Here is a 20,952-nt window from a genome sequence, read left to right on the forward strand (position 1 = left end):
TAGAGAGGTGTGGAGGGAGGAGTCGACTACCATCCTGTACATAGAGAGGTGTGGAGGGAGGAGTCAACTACCATCCTGTACATAGAGAGGTGTGGAGGGAGGAGTCAACTACCATCCTGTACATAGAGAGGTGTGGAGGGAGGAGTCAACTACCATCCTGTACATAGAGAGGTGTGGAGGGAGGAGTCAACTACCATCCTGTACATAGAGAGGTGTGGAGGGAGGAGTCAACTACCATCCTGTACATAGAGAGGTGTGGAGGGAGGAGTCAACTACCATCCTGTACATAGAGAGGTGTGGAGGGAGGAGTCAACTACCATCCTGCACATAGAGAGGTGTGGAGGGAGGAGTCAACTACCATCCTGTACATAGAGAGTTGGGGGAGTCAACTACCATCCTGTACATAGAGAGGTGTGGAGGGAGGAGTCAACTACCATCCTGCACATAGAGAGGTGTGGAGGGAGGAGTCGACTACCATCCTGTACATAGAGAGGTGTGGAGGGAGGAGTCAACTACCATCCTGTACATAGAGAGTTGGGGGAGTCAACTACCATCCTGTACATAGAGAGGTGTGGAGGGAGGAGTCAACTACCATCCTGCACATAGAGAGGTGTGGAGGGAGGAGTCAACTACCATCCTGTACATAGAGAGTTGGGGGAGTCGACTACCATCCTGTACATAGAGAGGTGTGGAGGGAGGAGTCAACTACCATCCTGTACATAGAGAGGTGTGGAGGGAGGAGTCAACTACCATCCTGTACATAGAGAGGTGTGGAGGGAGGAGTCAACTACCATCCTGTACATAGAGAGGTGTGGAGAGAGGAGTCAACTACCATCCTGTACATAGAGAGGTGTGGAGGGAGGAGTCAACTACCATCCTGTACATAGAGAGGTGTGGAGGGAGGAGTCAACTACCATCCTGTACATAGTGAGGTGTGGAGGGAGGAGTCAACTACCATCCTGTACATAGAGAGGTGTGGAGGGAGGAGTCAACTACCATCCTGTACATAGAGAGGTGTGGAGGGAGGAGTCAACTACCATCCTGTACATAGAGAGGTGTGGAGGGAGGAGTCAACTACCATCCTGTACATAGAGAGGTGTGGAGGGAGGAGTCAACTACCATCCTGTACATAGAGAGGTGTGGAGGGAGGAGTCGAATACCATCCTGTACATAGAGAGGTGTGGAGGGAGGAGTCAACTACCATCCTGTACATAGAGAGGTGTGGGAGTCAACTACCATCCTGTACATAGAGAGGTGTGGGGAGTCAACTACCATCCTGTACATAGAGAGGTGTGGAGGGAGGAGTCAACTACCATCCTGTACATAGAGAGGTGTGGAGGGAGGAGTCAACTACCATCCTGTACATAGAGAGGTGTGGAGGGAGGAGTCAACTACCATCCTGTACATAGAGAGGTGTGGAGGGAGGAGTCAACTACCATCCTGTACATAGAGAGGTGTGGAGGGAGGAGTCAACTACCATCCTGTACATAGAGAGTGTGGAGGGAGGAGTCAACTACCATCCTGTACATAGAGAGGTGTGGAGGGAGGAGTCAACTACCATCCTGTACATAGAGAGGTGTGGAGGGAGGAGTCAACTACCATCCTGTACATAGAGAGGTGTGGAGGGAGGAGTCAACTACCATCCTGTACATAGAGAGGTGTGGAGGGAGGAGTCAACTACCATCCTGTACATAGAGAGGTGTGGGAGTCAACTACCATCCTGTACATAGAGAGGTGGGGGAGTCAACTACCATCCTGTACATAGAGAGGTGTGGGAGTCAACTACCATCCTGTACATAGAGAGGTGGGGGAGTCAACTACCATCCTGTACATAGAGAGGTGGGGGAGTCAACTACCATCCTGTACATAGAGAGGTGGGGGAGTCAACTACAATGGTGTACATTGAGAGAAGGTGGTGGGGAGGAGTGTGGGCAGGAGTGTACAATTATTGGTAACATGATGGCATATGTACTCATGTACAAATTAAGTTCTGTTTAGGCTTTTGTGCAAGACTGTGTCGGCGTAGAGGTCACTGCTAGAGTGGCAGGTAGCCTAGCGGTTAAGAGCGTTGGGCCAGTAACCAAAAGGTTGTTGGTTTAAATCCCAGAGCCGACCAGGTGAAAGATCTGCTGATGTGTCCATGAGCAAGGCTCTTAATCCTAATTGCTCCTGTAAATTCCTCTGGATAAGAGTGTCTGCTAAATGACTCAAATGTAAATTCTGTGTCAGGCAGTACAATTTTCTTTCTCCAAAGAAGGAAATCATTTTCACTCCACACCTTTCTCAAAGGTTGAACCATAGTACTACATTTCACCATGTACACAAGCTGACAAGCACAGACACTGATATGAGAGCGAGACAAGTACATTCCGAACCCTTATGAGTTTGGAACCTGGAAGGTAAGATAACACTATATCAATAGGTCCTGTCAGTCTCCACTCTGCATGTCAGGTAAAAAATTCCTTTATTTGAAACAGGATTATGTTCACGTATAAATAATCCCAATTTACGCTCGCTGTTTTGCCCCCCCCCCCCCCCCCCCCCCTCCCGAGCCTAAGCAGACTCACAGTAAAACAGCCTGGTGCCAAATTAAAATCCACTCAATTTTAGGAGGTCCCCCTGGGCACTAGGCCCCTCTTCCTGTCAGGAAGGGTCCCCCTCTGGCTGCATAGCTCACATCAGCAGGGTGCCGCAAGAATGAAGTGCCACTTGGTGTTACTCTGTTTTCACTCCTCCGAGCCAGGAGAGTACCTTTCAAAGAATGTCTAAGCCTGATATTACCCCTCTCTGACGAGACTAGAGGGGGACACTGGTGTGCCGATAGGCTACAGACCCTGGGCTGCGCCCCGTGGCACACGGTTGGGGTGTAGGGGGCTGGTGAGGGGGAGGAGAGAGGGAGGGAAAAATAACACTTTGATTGCACTGATCTTGAACCTTGTGTGTGTGTTTGGCTACGCAGCGGGGTGTTTGCTCCGGCTGTGAAGAGTGATGGGGAAAGCATTTGGCCCCGGAGTTTCAGAGCATTCCTCCTCCACGTCTTTTACCTTCCCCCACGTCCCCCGGTCCCTAAACAGCTCATACTACATGGCTACGCTCTTGATCCATTAAAAAGTCAGCAGAAAGGGGTAGAAACGCAACCAGTGGACATCTGTGAATAGTTGTTTGGTCTAGTCGATTGGTTGGTTGATTGATTGATTGATTGGTTGATTGAACATTTTATTGGAGAAAAAGATGCACTGGATACAACCCTAAATTAAATGAACTTGTTTCCAACATGGCCCCCAATGGAATACACACAATATGGACAAAACACAAGAAAACAACAGTAATCCCTACAGTACAAAACAGCCCCATACAGCCCCATACAGCACCATACAGCCCCATACAGCACCATACAGCCCCATACAACACCATACAGCCCCATACAGCCCCATACAGCCCCATACAGCCCCATACAGCACCATACAGCACCATACAGCACCATACAGCCCCATACAGCCCCATACAGCCCCATACAACACCATACAGCCCCATACAGCCCCATACAGCCCCATACAGCCCCATACAGCACCATACAGCCCCATACAGCACCATACAGCCCCATACAGCACCATACAGCCCCATACAACACCATACAGCATAGAATAAATCAATACATAGCCGTCTCTTAACCAGCCTACCTTGTTATGTACGTACCGCCTGGTTTTATAACCCACTTTGTAATCCAGGGCAGATTACACTATCTGAAAATAACTTTTCAATGTCTGCCTTGATCACAAACAGAAGACTAAGTGAGAAAGTCAACCACAGACAGACATCTTCAGGTTGTTTTCACCTTCGGGTCACTGGGAGTCGTAGTCCTCTAGTTCTCAGGTCAGAGAGTATTGATCTTGTAGCCGTAGTGATGCCGTGCTCCGGGCACGCGGGGGGTTAAACTCCAAGTCCTGCCGCTCTCTATTTTCAGCCTAGAGGTTAAAGGTCAGGGGTCGGGAGAAGCCAAGTGCTCCAGGGAAGAAAGTCGATGTCTGCTGATCTGCCCATTGACTAGAGGAGAGGTGTCCATCTGTTAAACAGGTGAACTCAGGAAGGGTAGGATCACTGGAGCTCTGACAATGAACCATATTATCAGCTGTTACACTGGATTAGTGCAGGTTTATTGTTGGATGGTGAGAACATCGTTTAGCATTCATGTTTTGGGGTGAGTTCAACTAGTGTTTGCCTGAATTTTTTTATCCTAGAAATGACCTATGTGAGTGTCTTATTAGTAATGTCCACTATTCTCAATCACCACCATTAAATACTAATCACTCCTCAACCCAGATCGTTATTTCATCTAGGCTTTTCTGCAAGATAAATATTAGTCTTTTTTAGGTGTGAATGTGAGCACACAAACACGGAAGCAAGCCAATTTTTGAGAGATGTTTTCCTTAAACACAGAAAGCATCTGAGAACTCTCATGTGGGTTTGTTGAGTGTTGAGGAAGTCACATCCGCAATTAGACTTTGTCTACACTCGCTGTCACAAGTCCTTTTGATACGGCGACCAGATTAGGCAATGAACTAGTCAACTTCCTTATCCTTCAGCAACTGGTGATAGGTGGAATGAGCATTCAACTGTTGACTCTGACATTAATACATCTTGTTTGCACAATGTCTTTGATCTCTCATCGTAGACAAAGCTTATCAATTAGGAATGTTTTTTAAGTTCGCAAGTCAGAAACATTTGGATACAAATTAACATTTGGATACAAACAAACATTTATGTTTCATTATTCTGAACGGCTTCTGTGTAACTGTCTTATCGCCACGTGGTTTAAAGGGTTAACCACCAACGCCACGTCATATCTACTAGTATCATCTACTATAAATGCATGTTTCTGTGTAAGCGTCTTATCGCCACGTGGTTTAAAGGGTTAACCACCAACGCCACGTCATATCTACTAGTATCATCTACTATAAATGCATGTTTCTGTGTAACCGTCTTATCGCCACGTGGTTTAAAGGGTTAACCACCAACGCCACGTCATATCTACTAGTATCATCTACTATAAATGCATGTTTCTGTGTAACCGTCTTATCGCCACGTGGTTTAAAGGGTTAACCACCAACGCCACGTCATATCTACTAGTATCATCTACTATAAATGCATGTTTCTGTGTAAGCGTCTTATCGCCACGTGGTTTAAAGGGTTAACCACCAACGCCACGTCATATCTACTAGTATCATCTACTATAAATGCATGTTTCTGTGTAAGCGTCTTATCGCCACGTGGTTTAAAGGGTTAACCACCAACGTCACGTCATATCTACTAGTATCATCTACTATAAATGCATGTTTCTGTGTAAGCGTCTTATCGCCACGTGGTTTAAAGGGTTAACCACCAACGCCACGTCATATCTACTAGTATCATCTACTATAAATGCATGTTTCTGTGTAAGCGTCTTATCGCCACGTGGTTTAAAGGGTTAACCACCAACGCCACGTCATATCTACTAGTATCATCTACTATAAATGCATGTTTCTGTGTTAACCGTCTTATCGCCACGTGGTTTAAAGGGTTAACCACCAACGCCACGTCATATCTACTAGTATCATCTACTATAAATGCATGTTTCTGTGTAAGCGTCTTATCGCCACGTGGTTTAAAGGGTTAACCACCAACGCCACGTCATATCTACTAGTATCATCTACTATAAATGCATGTTTCTGTGTAAGCGTCTTATCGCCACGTGGTTTAAAGGGTTAACCACCAACGCCACGTCATATCTACTAGTATCATCTACTATAAATGCATGTTTCTGTGTAAGCGTCTTATCGCCACGTGGTTTAAAGGGTTAACCACCAACGCCACGTCATATCTACTAGTATCATCTACTATAAATGCATGTTTCTGTGTAAGCGTCTTATCGCCACGTGGTTTAAAGGGTTAACCACCAACGCCACGTCATATCTACTAGTATCATCTACTATAAATGCATGTTTCTGTGTAAGCGTCTTATCGCCACGTGGTTTAAAGGGTTAACCACCAACGCCACGTCATATCTACTAGTATCATCTACTATAAATGCATGTTTCTGTGTAAGCGTCTTATCGCCACGTGGTTTAAAGGGTTAACCACCAACGTCACGTCATATCTACTAGTATCATCTACTATAAATGCATGTTTCTGTGTAACCGTCTTATCGCCACGTGGTTTAAAGGGTTAACCACCAACGTCACGTCATATCTACTAGTATCATCTACTATAAATGCATGTTTCTGTGTAAGCGTCTTATCGCCACGTGGTTTAAAGGGTTAACCACCAACGCCACGTCATATCTACTAGTATCATCTACTATAAATGCATGTTTCTGTGTAACCGTCTTATCGCCACGTGGTTTAAAGGGTTAACCACCAACGTCACGTCATATCTACTAGTATCATCTACTATAAATGCATGTTTCTGTGTAACCGTCTTATCGCCACGTGGTTTAAAGGGTTAACCACCAACGCCACGTCATATCTACTAGTATCATCTACTATAAATGCATGTTTCTGTGTAACCGTCTTATCGCCACGTGGTTTAAAGGGTTAACCACCAACGCCACGTCATATCTACTAGTATCATCTACTATAAATGCATGTTTCTGTGTAAGCGTCTTATCGCCACGTGGTTTAAAGGGTTAACCACCAACGTCACGTCATATCTACTAGTATCATCTACTATAAATGCATGTTTCTGTGTAAGCGTCTTATCGCCACGTGGTTTAAAGGGTTAACCACCAACGCCACGTCATATCTACTAGTATCATCTACTATAAATGCATGTTTCTGTGTAAGCGTCTTATCGCCACGTGGTTTAAAGGGTTAACCACCAACGCCACGTCATATCTACTAGTATCATCTACTATAAATGCATGTTTCTGTGTAAGCGTCTTATCGCCACGTGGTTTAAAGGGTTAACCACCAACGTCACGTCATATCTACTAGTATCATCTACTATAAATGCATGTTTCTGTGTAAGCGTCTTATCGCCACGTGGTTTAAAGGGTTAACCACCAACGCCACGTCATATCTACTAGTATCATCTACTATAAATGCATGTTTCTGTGTAAGCGTCTTATCGCCACGTGGTTTAAAGGGTTAACCACCAACGCCACGTCATATCTACTAGTATCATCTACAGTAATCCCTCGTTTATCGCGGGGGTTACGTTCCGAAAATGACCCGCGATAAGTGAAATCCGCGAAATAGAAAACTTCTTTTTTTTTTACAATTAGCAACTATTACATGTATACAAATACAGTGACTCACGTGTAGGCCGTTTCACTGCTCTTCAGACTGGGCCGCTGCATCCTGACTGCGCTCTGCAGTGTTCTCTTCTTCTGAAGCCCGCGGTGCAGGTGTGTTTGTTCGGGAGAAGAGCATAGTGATAGGCAGCTGTTGTCGCTCTTTTTTCTTCTTTGCAAAAAGATCCTTGTACACCGACATGCCACCATCGATTACGTTGGAGAACTGTAATGAACGGCTCATCAAAGGGTCCCATTCCTCAGCTACTCGCTTAAGTTCAGTGGCCATTCGCACCATGGTTGCTAAGCGACCAAGCGTTAGTCCTTCCTTCCTTCCTGGCCAACTTAATGTAAATTTGCCAAGCTGTTTTATGTACGTACACATAACTGCACGAGACGACAAAATGATAGCACAATTCGTAGCATGTTTTGATACAAGAAGCGGGAGTGAGTTTTTAGCGAATCAGAATGCAGAGCACAATGCACCAAAAAAAAAAAAAAAATGCATTATGAAAATCCGCGAAATAGCGAATCCGCGATAAGTGAACCGCGAAGTGGCGAGGGATCACTGTACTATAAATGCATGTTTCTGTGTAACCGTCTTATCGCCACGTGGTTTAAAGGGTTAACCACCAACGCCACGTCATATCTACTAGTATCATCTACTATAAATGCATGTTTCTGTGTTAACCGTCTTATCGCCACGTGGTTTAAAGGGTTAACCACCAACGCCACGTCATATCTACTAGTATCATCTACTATAAATGCATGTTTCTGTGTAAGCGTCTTATCGCCACGTGGTTTAAAGGGTTAACCACCAACGCCACGTCATATCTACTAGTATCATCTACTATAAATGCATGTTTCTGTGTTAACCGTCTTATCGCCACGTGGTTTAAAGGGTTAACCACCAACGCCACGTCATATCTACTAGTATCATCTACTATAAATGCATGTTTCTGTGTAAGCGTCTTATCGCCACGTGGTTTAAAGGGTTAACCACCAACGTCACGTCATATCTACTAGTATCATCTACTATAAATGCATGTTTCTGTGTAAGCGTCTTATCGCCACGTGGTTTAAAGGGTTAACCACCAACGCCACGTCATATCTACTAGTATCATCTACTATAAATGCATGTTTCTGTGTAAGCGTCTTATCGCCACGTGGTTTAAAGGGTTAACCACCAACGTCACGTCATATCTACTAGTATCATCTACTATAAATGCATGTTTCTGTGTAAGCGTCTTATCGCCACGTGGTTTAAAGGGTTAACCACCAACGCCACGTCATATCTACTAGTATCATCTACTATAAATGCATGTTTCTGTGTAAGCGTCTTATCGCCACGTGGTTTAAAGGGTTAACCACCAACGCCACGTCATATCTACTAGTATCATCTACTATAAATGCATGTTTCTGTGTAAGCGTCTTATCGCCACGTGGTTTAAAGGGTTAACCACCAACGCCACGTCATATCTACTAGTATCATCTACTATAAATGCATGTTTCTGTGTAAGCGTCTTATCGCCACGTGGTTTAAAGGGTTAACCACCAACGCCACGTCATATCTACTAGTATCATCTACTATAAATGCATGTTTCTGTGTAAGCGTCTTATCGCCACGTGGTTTAAAGGGTTAACCACCAACGCCACGTCATATCTACTAGTATCATCTACTATAAATGCATGTTTCTGTGTAACCGTCTTATCGCCACGTGGTTTAAAGGGTTAACCACCAACGTCACGTCATATCTACTAGTATCATCTACTATAAATGCATGTTTCTGTGTAAGCGTCTTATCGCCACGTGGTTTAAAGGGTTAACCACCAACGTCACGTCATATCTACTAGTATCATCTACTATAAATGCATGTTTCTGTGTAAGCGTCTTATCGCCACGTGGTTTAAAGGGTTAACCACCAACGCCACGTCATATCTACTAGTATCATCTACTATAAATGCATGTTTCTGTGTAAGCGTCTTATCGCCACGTGGTTTAAAGGGTTAACCACCAACGCCACGTCATATCTACTAGTATCATCTACTATAAATGCATGTTTCTGTGTAAGCGTCTTATCGCCACGTGGTTTAAAGGGTTAACCACCAACGCCACGTCATATCTACTAGTATCATCTACTATAAATGCATGTTTCTGTGTAAGCGTCTTATCGCCACGTGGTTTAAAGGGTTAACCACCAACGCCACGTCATATCTACTAGTATCATCTACTATAAATGCATGTTTCTGTGTAAGCGTCTTATCGCCACGTGGTTTAAAGGGTTAACCACCAACGTCACGTCATATCTACTAGTATCATCTACTATAAATGCATGTTTCTGTGTAAGCGTCTTATCGCCACGTGGTTTAAAGGGTTAACCACCAACGCCACGTCATATCTACTAGTATCATCTACTATAAATGCATGTTTCTGTGTAAGCGTCTTATCGCCACGTGGTTTAAAGGGTTAACCACCAACGCCACGTCATATCTACTAGTATCATCTACTATAAATGCATGTTTCTGTGTAAGCGTCTTATCGCCACGTGGTTTAAAGGGTTAACCACCAACGCCACGTCATATCTACTAGTATCATCTACTATAAATGCATGTTTCTGTGTAAGCGTCTTATCGCCACGTGGTTTAAAGGGTTAACCACCAACGCCACGTCATATCTACTAGTATCATCTACTATAAATGCATGTTTCTGTGTAAGCGTCTTATCGCCACGTGGTTTAAAGGGTTAACCACCAACGCCACGTCATATCTACTAGTATCATCTACTATAAATGCATGTTTCTGTGTAACCGTCTTATCGCCACGTGGTTTAAAGGGTTAACCACCAACGTCACGTCATATCTACTAGTATCATCTACTATAAATGCATGTTTCTGTGTAAGCGTCTTATCGCCACGTGGTTTAAAGGGTTAACCACCAACGTCACGTCATATCTACTAGTATCATCTACTATAAATGCATGTTTCTGTGTAAGCGTCTTATCGCCACGTGGTTTAAAGGGTTAACCACCAACGCCACGTCATATCTACTAGTATCATCTACTATAAATGCATGTTTCTGTGTAAGCGTCTTATCGCCACGTGGTTTAAAGGGTTAACCACCAACGCCACGTCATATCTACTAGTATCATCTACTATAAATGCATGTTTCTGTGTAAGCGTCTTATCGCCACGTGGTTTAAAGGGTTAACCACCAACGCCACGTCATATCTACTAGTATCATCTACTATAAATGCATGTTTCTGTGTAAGCGTCTTATCGCCACGTGGTTTAAAGGGTTAACCACCAACGCCACGTCATATCTACTAGTATCATCTACTATAAATGCATGTTTCTGTGTAAGCGTCTTATCGCCACGTGGTTTAAAGGGTTAACCACCAACGCCACGTCATATCTACTAGTATCATCTACTATAAATGCATGTTTCTGTGTAAGCGTCTTATCGCCACGTGGTTTAAAGGGTTAACCACCAACGTCACGTCATATCTACTAGTATCATCTACTGTAAATGCATGTTTCTGTGTAACCGTCTTATCGCCACGTGGTTTAAAGGGTTAACCACCAACGTCACGTCATATCTACTAGTATCATCTACTATAAATGCATGTTTCTGTGTAAGCGTCTTATCGCCACGTGGTTGAAAGGGTTAACCACCAACGCCACGTCATATCTACTAGTATCATCTACTATAAATGCATGTTTCTGTGTAAGCGTCTTATCGCCACGTGGTTTAAAGGGTTAACCACCAACGCCACGTCATATCTACTAGTATCATCTACTATAAATGCATGTTTCTGTGTAAGCGTCTTATCGCCACGTGGTTTAAAGGGTTAACCACCAACGCCACGTCATATCTACTAGTATCATCTACTATAAATGCATGTTTCTGTGTAACCGTCTTATCGCCACGTGGTTTAAAGGGTTAACCACCAACGTCACGTCATATCTACTAGTATCATCTACTGTAAATGCATGTTTCTGTGTAAGCGTCTTATCGCCACGTGGTTTAAAGGGTTAACCACCAACGCCACGTCATATCTACTAGTATCATCTACTATAAATGCATGTTTCTGTGTAACCGTCTTATCGCCACGTGGTTTAAAGGGTTAACCACCAACGCCACGTCATATCTACTAGTATCATCTACTATAAATGCATGTTTCTGTGTAACCGTCTTATCGCCACGTGGTTTAAAGGGTTAACCACCAACGCCACGTCATATCTACTAGTATCATCTACTATAAATGCATGTTTCTGTGTAAGCGTCTTATCGCCACGTGGTTTAAAGGGTTAACCACCAACGCCACGTCATATCTACTAGTATCATCTACTATAAATGCATGTTTCTGTGTAAGCGTCTTATCGCCACGTGGTTTAAAGGGTTAACCACCAACGCCACGTCATATCTACTAGTATCATCTACTATAAATGCATGTTTCTGTGTAAGCGTCTTATCGCCACGTGGTTTAAAGGGTTAACCACCAACGCCACGTCATATCTACTAGTATCATCTACTATAAATGCATGTTTCTGTGTAAGCGTCTTATCGCCACGTGGTTTAAAGGGTTAACCACCAACGCCACGTCATATCTACTAGTATCATCTACTATAAATGCATGTTTCTGTGTAACCGTCTTATCGCCACGTGGTTTAAAGGGTTAACCACCAACGCCACGTCATATCTACTAGTATCATCTACTATAAATGCATGTTTCTGTGGCTTACTGACACAGTTTCTTATTCTGTCTTTTACATTGTTTAACGTGAAACAGATGGACAACAATGAATTAGTTCTGTTCCTCTGTCAGCCTTAACAGGAGAGCATGGCATGTTATGTCTAACAGTTCTCGTAGTTACTGTACGTCACGACGTAATTCAGTTTCCTCCACTGACCAAAGAGACACAGTAGTAATGTTTTGTTTATATTTGTACATTTTCTAAGGCATAGCTATAAAAACGAGACTACTCGGCGTACCAAATAGCAGCCTATTCCCTAAATTGTGCACCGTAGGCCCTGGTAAAAAGTAGTGCACTAAATAGGGAATAGGGTTCCATTTAGGACACAACTGTACTGGACTTATTTTTGTTCTCGTTCCGAAGCTGAAAGGAAACACACAGTACACACTTAGCGCTTACGTCGAGTCATGCTCACTGTCTCCTGTAAAGTCATTCCCAAGCCCCTTTACAAAACTAACAAATACTTGTGATTATGACTGATGGGACTGAAACACACAAGCAACTTGTTTATTTTTGGTGAGGAGAACCCAGCCTGTTTTTTGGGGGGGGGGGGGGTTTAACAGGGTTTGGTGTGGTGTTGTGACCGGGCTTGACGTTTCAAAGAGGAGTTTGTGGGGAAGTCTGTGTTTTGTCACTAGTTGTGTAGTTTAAACCTTCATTATGGATAATCAGTGGTAATGAGGAAGTGTGTGTGTGTGTGTGTAGACTCAATGCCATGGAGTCATCAGAGGTAAACCAAACATAGAAACTGGCTTACTGACTTCTGATTGAGAATGGCATTTGGTTTGAATGGAGCTTTGCTTTTGATTCTTATGTTGGGGAAACACACGTACGCTGGGTTATGCTCCAACGTCAGGATCACATTGACTGGCGGTCGTGCCGATGAGACAGGACCAGGGGTAGAACATCTTGTCAGGTCAGAGGTGAGAGGTCACAAATGGCTGCTTGTATCCTCTCATCAGGGTAAGGATGGGGTTATGGAATGGCCCTTATCACAGCCATAAAAGCCTGACCGCACTGACCAGGGCAGCCAAAGAAATCCATACCCCATCACAGAGCTGTCTGATAGATAGCCTCCCGTTTGTCACCATGAGGTGTGTGTGACCCCTCTGACTAGGGTCATAACCTTTTTTAATTCAACATTAATGTCATTTTCTGTCTCATAATGGGGACATTAGTCTTGTTTATATGACCTTGGCGTGCCTGTTCAGAATGCCTCGTGGGGATCTGTGATAATGTGAAGTGGGATGGTGAATCACAAGTAATTGAAAAAAATACTTTTAACTTCTGGTCCATGCCATTGTACTGTAAATAGATTTATTTTTCACACCAGCAGAACTTACATTAAAAGAAGCTGTGTGGTGTCCATTATGAGCTCTGTTTGGAATATATCAAACAATATCCCTTCAGTCACTACAACAGTCCAGAAGAATCCAGAGGGCAGCAATAAGGAAACTCCCCGGTCTCAGGAGACAACGTCTCCTTTCTCCTTCCTCCTTGTTGTTCCTGAGAGCAGAGCCAGACCTGTTTATGTCTGCACTTCCTGTGGTGTTTATTTCAGGCCCGCTAGGACGGCATGGCGCAGCGCTGCATAGCATAACATAGAGTAGCATTGCGTGTCCCCCACTGCTTGCAGGGCTGGCCTGCCGAGGCTCATGGCTATCGTCATTCAGCCTTTGATGCCCATTGGTCTGAGTCATGTTCTTTAGGGCAGGCAACGGAAAACGTTTAAAAATGTTTTTCAACAGAAAATGAGTGGTTCTTATTGGATAAGTCTAGGTTGTCCCTCTCCATTTGGTGCCCAAAACAGGGCTCACTGTCAAAACTCACTGTTTCTACTCCCCTCACAGACACACTGGCCTATTCCCTCTGTGCACACTTTATTATGACTGTGTAGTCAACACCAATATGGCCTAACGGGACACAAAACACTGCTGAATTATGGTCAAATTATCCAAGTCTGTTATCCCACTAATCTACAGTTGGTTCCAGGCTGGTTGAGGATGTACAGGCATTGGGACAGAATGGTTTCTGTTCTGCCTGGGTGTGATTGGTTCTGATGCCTTTTCATTTGTCATGTTATCAAGGTGGAAAGCCTGTGGTGCTGTTGAAAATCATCATGTGTGCACGTACAAACACACATGCCCATTCACACATGCTTATGTGTCGTACACACACACACACACACGTCTGATTTGGTATTAGACGCAAATGAGCTCTCTCTCTCCTCTGTAGCTCTGTCATCTATCTTCAGCCCCCAGGCCTCTGTATGTTTACCAGGGACACACATAAACACCCAGCTTCCAGCTCCCTCTATCAGTTGAAGAGATGATGACAGCACAGTTAAATACACTGACCACTGTCCTGTCACACACACACACACACACCCTGGCCCTCCCTCCACTTGTTAACACAGTTGGACCCTGTTTGTTTTGGTTACGATGTATCTGTTCTCCGTTTTCACTACCAGTCAACTAGTGTTAGATATACAGTATATCACTGTGTGTGTAAAGGAAGATTTTGGGGGTCAGGGTTTGTTTACTGTCACAGGAAATAACTAGTGATTAGACATGAGTTATTAAACATAGACCATTACTGACCCACCGTACAGACACGTCCTGACAATGTGGCGTGTTGAAGTTGTGGGTGGTTTTATCAGGGCATTAGCTCTTTAACGTGAGGTTGAATGTTTTCTATCCGTATCCCCAAGAACGGGGAAGGAGAGAGCGAGAGCTGAACGTCCGCCCCACATGCCCAGGTCCTTGTTGTTTTATTATTCGTTTGACGGTTGCGTTGAGAAGGTGTTGAAAGATTGAACCGAACATGAAAGACGACCACCGTCAAGTTTCCTTTCCTGACCAAATTGCCGATTTTTAAACTCACTCAAGGCCGCCTTCGCGTTTCAGCTGCGGTTTATTGAATTGTTTAGACTGACACCTTTGACCATAACACTGCTCAAAGGGAGGAAATGTGTGAGTTATATCATGATAAATGCCTTCCCTCCCTTCTCCTTCCTCTCCTCCAGCTAGCTGACTGCCTGGAACAGCAGCTCTTCTATAGGGCTGCTTTGTATACCAGCTGACTGCTCCTTGTTCAGACTCACTCAACATAATATTATACAGACATAATTGGTGCTGAGGGCGGAGGGGGATAAATGAATCTTTATTTCTCTCTCTCTTTCTCAATTTACCCCTCTGTCCATCCACAGTGACTTATGCGTAAAGTAATGTGCATAGAGTAACATTATGTGTTTTCTGTGTTGTTGCTAATGTCCCCGTATGTGGTTTCTGTGTTGTTGCTAATGTCCCAGTGTTTGTGTTTCAGGAGTGGCAGAACTCTATCCAGAAGAACGCAGGCTTGGCCTTCATCGAGCTGGTCAACGAGGGCAGGTACGTGTTCGGACACACACCGTCCGACCCACTCCGACCGTCACCACTTCATTATGTCCCACTCTAGCCGATCCATAGCGCGGCCCCTGGCCCTCGAGGCTCCAGGCCCTCACGGTCACCATTAGGGCCTCTATTGAAGAGAAAAATCCATACTGGAGTGAAGAGGATCTGTGGAACTGAGGGGAGTCTTATAGAGTTCAAGGCTCTGTCAATACCTGCCTGTCCCGGAGGGAGGGACTGACGGAGGACGGGTGACAGGGGGGACTGCAATCCCTGACTCCTCATGACGCTTGGGAAATCTCCCGTCTTCCTTGTCCCTTTCCATGTCCCTTCTGCTGTCCGTACTATCCAGGATCAGCATTCCCATATCACTCCTGGGACCAAACAACTCCAATCAATTTGGAGTTAGAGGTCCGGGATTTACATTAACGATCCCTCGGGCTGGAGAATTACCAAACGTTAATCTAGGATAATGTTAATGCATCCACTGATGGACTTCCTCAAACACACACAAGTAGTAAGGAGGAGGCAAAGGAGGAGAGAGAATCGAAGAGAGAGAAGGAGAGGAAGAAGAGGTGGAAGATGAGGAGGTTGTAATCCACTCCAGAGAGGCTGCTTTGTAATCTAGAACTGGGTCTCAGTGAAAGCCTGTTGATTTGCAATGGGGGGCTGTAACACTATACCCCATCAACTCCCTGCTTAGATGTGTGTGTGTAAGAAGTAAGGTGTCGGTCCAAGTGTGCGCACGTACTATATTCGTGAGTGTGTGTGTATGTATGCTCGTGTGTGTCTGTACATGGTTTTAACTGTGTGTGTGTGTGTGCCTGCCTGTGTATGAAAGAGTGTAGAGTTAGGCGTCATAAAGAGAGTGTTGAGGTTATTGATGGCTGGCCCAGGGGCCGGGGTTGGAGAGGCTACAGAGGCCCAGGCACCTCCGCTCCCCCGCTGCCCTGCTCTGAAACAGCAGGCTTGGGTTACAGGCCCCAGGCCCGGCCCCTAGCCTGTTATTGTTCCACTTTGCACAGGCCTGACCTCTGGGGCCAGTGAGTGGCCTCTCTGGCCCCTATACACACACACACACACACACACACACACACACACACACACACACACACACACACACACACACATGTTTTATTAGCTTAGATAAGAGGAAGGGGGTGGATTGGCTACATATGTAGTAACAGGAGCAAAGGTTCCCCCTGTGTCAGATGCATATCATTAACAAATCAATTAGCGCATGTTAGGTCCCAGTTAAAGGGATTTCATGTGTGTGTCTTGTCCTAATCACATTTCCTGCTCATTTTGCGTGCTTCATTTTCCTCTTTTTATGTATGTTATAGGGTTATTAAAGGGGAGGTCTTCAATTTTATGGATGTTATACGGTTATTAAAGTGGAGGTCTTCAATTTTATGGATGTTATACGGTTATTAAAGGGGAGGTCTTTCATGTTCAGGGACTGCAGTACTCATATTGTAGCACATTGTGAGAGCTTGTTTGTGCAGTTTTTATGGCGTATGAAAACCTGATTGAACAGGTTTCAACCTATCACCTACTAGTCAATTAATTCACTTTGTTTGATCACTTACTAAATAATCATATTTCTTTGTATGTCTTCCACCAGTTTTATTACATCTTAATCCAAACATAATTCAATTATTCAAATCAGTAATCATTTTTTCTCCACAGATTACAAATTGATACAGTTCTGTTGATGGTGTGAAATATCTTCCTCTGTCCTTCCTCTCTCTCAGGCTACTGAGCCACACCATGAAGGACCACCTGGTGCGGGTGGCCAATGAGGCTGAGTTCATCCTGAGCCGACAGAGAGCCGAGGACATCCACAAACACGCTGAGTTTGAGGTAAAATTCAGTCTGGACCAGGAAACTGGCTAACATGAAACCAACACATTAAATCCAAAATGGAATCCAGATTTAAGCTCGGGTGAATGATTGAGGAGAATAGACCAGGCAGCTGGTAAACAAGAGAACATACTTGATCCAAAATGGCTCCTGACATAATTTAGGAATTTGAAGTTACCCATACTGGTGCAGGTAGCCAGCTAACAGGAAAATCCATTCAATCCAAAATGGAGTCCTGATTTTAGCTTGAGGGGGAGAATGACTTGAAGAGACAAACTTAGCAATGAACCGATAACTTCCAACCCCTTTCCTGACCCTCGTATCTTGGGACAGAAACATAGTCCTCATTTATTTATCCTTTCCATGTATTTTTGTGAGAGCAGCAGGAGTCTGAGCCTGCTGGGCAGTCAAGTATATTTGTAGCTTTAAGCAGATCCCATTAAGCTGAGGTTGATAGGATAGGTTGATAGTTTCATATTTTCATGTTCTGTCTGGCCATATTGAACAAAAACAGCTCAGAATGTAACACCCAGCGAGGGGGTATAAAGTCCTCTATACACACATACACACACACACACGGTTGTCTGTCAAGTCATTACAGACCTGTCATAGCAACCTAGAGAACAAATGTTGTCTTTTCAAAGACAACCCCAACACGTATAATAACATCTTACACTGGAGTGGCCGGCTGTAGTTTACATTTGGCACGGCATCCTAGCCAAACAGCCTCCATGTTAATTTATCCCCGTACCTCCCGGCCTAGCGCCAACCTCCCGGCCTAGCGCCAACCTCCCGGCCTAGTGCCAGCCTCCACCCTCCTCCTTCATCCCTCTCTCCTTCTCTGTCTCTGTCCTGATCTCTCTGAATCATTTCCTGCCCTGCTGAGAGCCTGTCTGTTATACTCCCGCCGGGGGTGTATTTCCACAGTGACAGGAATACAGCATCCTCCCCTCCCTCTCCATCCCTCCTTTCTCAAGACCCTGGCAGTACTTAAACCTGCAGACAGCCCACAGAGCTGCTGGTCTGAAGGGCCGACTGTCTCAACCCCCCATCCCCCGTCCCTCCACCCTCACTCGCCGCCTTACCGTAGTTGTAAAATGTTATGCTTTCTTTAAGGTTCAAGGCAGGGTCTCTCCTACAGAATGAAAAAAAGCCCTCATGACTGTTTAAAGCAAATTGTTGAGGGGGTGGAAAGGAAAGCATGTTGATGGTTTGCCTCAGGTTGGTTGGTTGCCTCGGTTCGTTTGAATGTTTGCTCCCATGTTCTTCTAGCTTGTGTCCCAAATAGCTCCCTATTTAGTGCACTACTTTTGACCAGGGCCCATAGAGGGAATATGGTGTGATTTGACCCTAGTAGAGTCTGCATATCTATCTGACTGGCAACAGTAGTACACACAATCCACCTCCTTTCCAGCCTCACCCTGTCAATCATTTCCTCGGGAGGTGTGTTCTGACTCGACCGGTCGTCCAATCATCGTTAGTGCAGGGAAGGCAGACCCAGGTGTTTATGCAGATTTCTGACGCGTGACACACACAACCTATTTGACGAGGCTAACACTCCACACACAGGGCGAGAGTGTGTGTGTCAGACAGCTGTGTGAACAACGGCAAGTTAGAGGTGTGGAGGGGACTGCGGCACAGCACAGACAGTTGGCAGCTCCATAAGAACACAGCACAGGGCTCACAAACTAGCCTCTACCTCCCTCTGCCCTGAGGTTATGAACAGGAGTGGTGTCTGAGTCCGTGTCCCCATCACTCCCCGTTTCCTCCCTCAAACTCACCATGATTAGGCCATGTTATGTTCTCTCAGCCGAGCGAGGGCCAGGATATTTCTGCACCGATGGAAACATGCACACACACACACACACACACACACACACACACACACACACACACACACACACACACACACACACACACACACACACACACACACACACACACACACACACACACACACACACACACACACACACACACACACACACCCCCCCCCCCCCCCCCCCCACCAGGGGCTGTCCCCAGCTCTCCAATTCTACCTAATTGGCCCACGTAGTGTAGCTGATGTTCCTGTCCGCATCACTAGTCCCTCTCATCCTATCATCTGTCTCCCTCTGGCATTGAGAAGTCCTACAGTAGGAAACATCCTTAGATTGGATCCTACTCTGATATACTGTAGTGAAAGCAAAAGGAACACATTGTGTCGTTACATTGGACCTATTTTTCCCCACATCGTCCTACAAGAGGGCCTAGTTAGCGTCCCCGTTTTCTCTCCATATCGCAGGCCCAGTATAGTTGTTTTTCTGGTTACGTGTGTGTGTGTGTGTGTGTGGGGGGTAGTCTTTGACAGTACCGTTGAGTTACAGAATGAGGATGTGCCTGACAAGCCTCAAAGACAGCCAAGGACATCATTGTTTCCTGTTCCTGTATTATTTAGTAGCTACAGTCCCCGGTTGTCTCCAGTAAAACCGCAGCGGTGGAGAAAGAATACATTTTAACAGGCTGAAGTCTCATTCTGCTAGGGAGATGGTATTTGTGTTCTTGTAAATCGGTGTGATTCCACTCATTAGCCCCTAATGGATATAGTATTGGGTACATGCGTACCACAACTGTTTTGTTTGTGTCTTTTGTGAAAGCCATTCGATTGTGATTCTCTGTCCCACGCACGTCTGCAGGGACCTATTTCACTACGCAACCCACATATCGCACAGCGTGTTAGAACTCTTTGTTGTATCTTTTTTAAATCAATTTCTTTTGTGTCCAACCACACCATCCTTCCTCTCAACCCATTCAACTGTAATCAGATACCCACTAACCACCATAGCCAACTGTTAACTCTCTTTGTTAAAGACTGTTGTTTAGTATTTTCTCTCTGTTCTCTCCCCTCACCCCACCCCCTACAGTATAGCCAATCAACTTTAATCAGATACCCACCATAGCCAGGGCCAAATCTATGTTTCACAATTGAATTCCCCACTTAAATGTAGCCGCTCCTCTGTGACCTCTGAAAGAAGTGAGGCCCTGATAAGTGCAACCACTGATATTGCCGTATTGATTTTCCTCCATTCCGGCTCTGGCTTGAGCCCTCCTCGAGCCATCAGTTTCATGGTTTCATTTTGCACCGCCACCATAAAAATAACAGCCCCAAAGAAACATGCCCCAGGGGAAAACAGTTTTCCTCTCTGTCTTCAATTTTTTTTAAATCAGTGTTTGTTCACCTGCTTCTCAGGTTTACTGTTGGAGGACAGAAATAGAAACATGTTTGGGTGTGGCCGAGTGCATAAAGTAGGTGATTTGGTTGTGCCCTGACTGCCACAACCTTCACTGTTTTAGTTAGAAAGGATCTTACTGCTGAAATGAATTGCACCTTTTGTGTGTTTCCTGTTGACTATCACTTGAGGAACAGAGTAGTCCTTCTCCACCCTGACAGGGGTCTGGGACTAGGACCTTTGGCTGTGGCTCTCTACCACTACAGACACAGACCGTGAAGGAAACGGCAGCCACCAGGAAAGTGAATTATTCAATAGATAAAAACAAATTTATGTTTGCTCCCTGTCAGAGTTCATATCCACGGGAAGGATGTGATAGAGGAGCCGCGTGATTTAGACACCCTTTGCTTTGGAGACTCGTAACATATGCTCTCTCTCTCTCCCTCTCTCTCTCCCTCCATCCCTCTTTC

The 20,952-nt window shown here is 45.0% G+C and overlaps 1 protein-coding gene across 6 annotated transcripts in view; it reads left to right on the top strand.

Annotated features, from left to right (window-relative positions):
- LOC139567059 (lipopolysaccharide-responsive and beige-like anchor protein) overlaps window positions 1–20,952 on the top strand; it is a 351,617-nt gene that overhangs the window by 136,557 nt on the left and 194,108 nt on the right. For all 6 annotated transcript variants that reach the window (XM_071388496.1, XM_071388499.1, XM_071388500.1 and 3 more), the window contains exons 35-36: window positions 15,346–15,410; window positions 17,165–17,273. In XM_071388496.1, coding sequence (XP_071244597.1) covers window positions 15,346–15,410; window positions 17,165–17,273 — 174 coding nt within the window. The remainder of the gene's footprint in view (window positions 1–15,345; window positions 15,411–17,164; window positions 17,274–20,952) is intronic.

This window comes from Salvelinus alpinus, unplaced genomic scaffold (assembly GCF_045679555.1).
Source record: "Salvelinus alpinus unplaced genomic scaffold, SLU_Salpinus.1 scaffold_41, whole genome shotgun sequence".
NCBI classification, from domain to species: domain Eukaryota; kingdom Metazoa; phylum Chordata; class Actinopteri; order Salmoniformes; family Salmonidae; genus Salvelinus; species Salvelinus alpinus.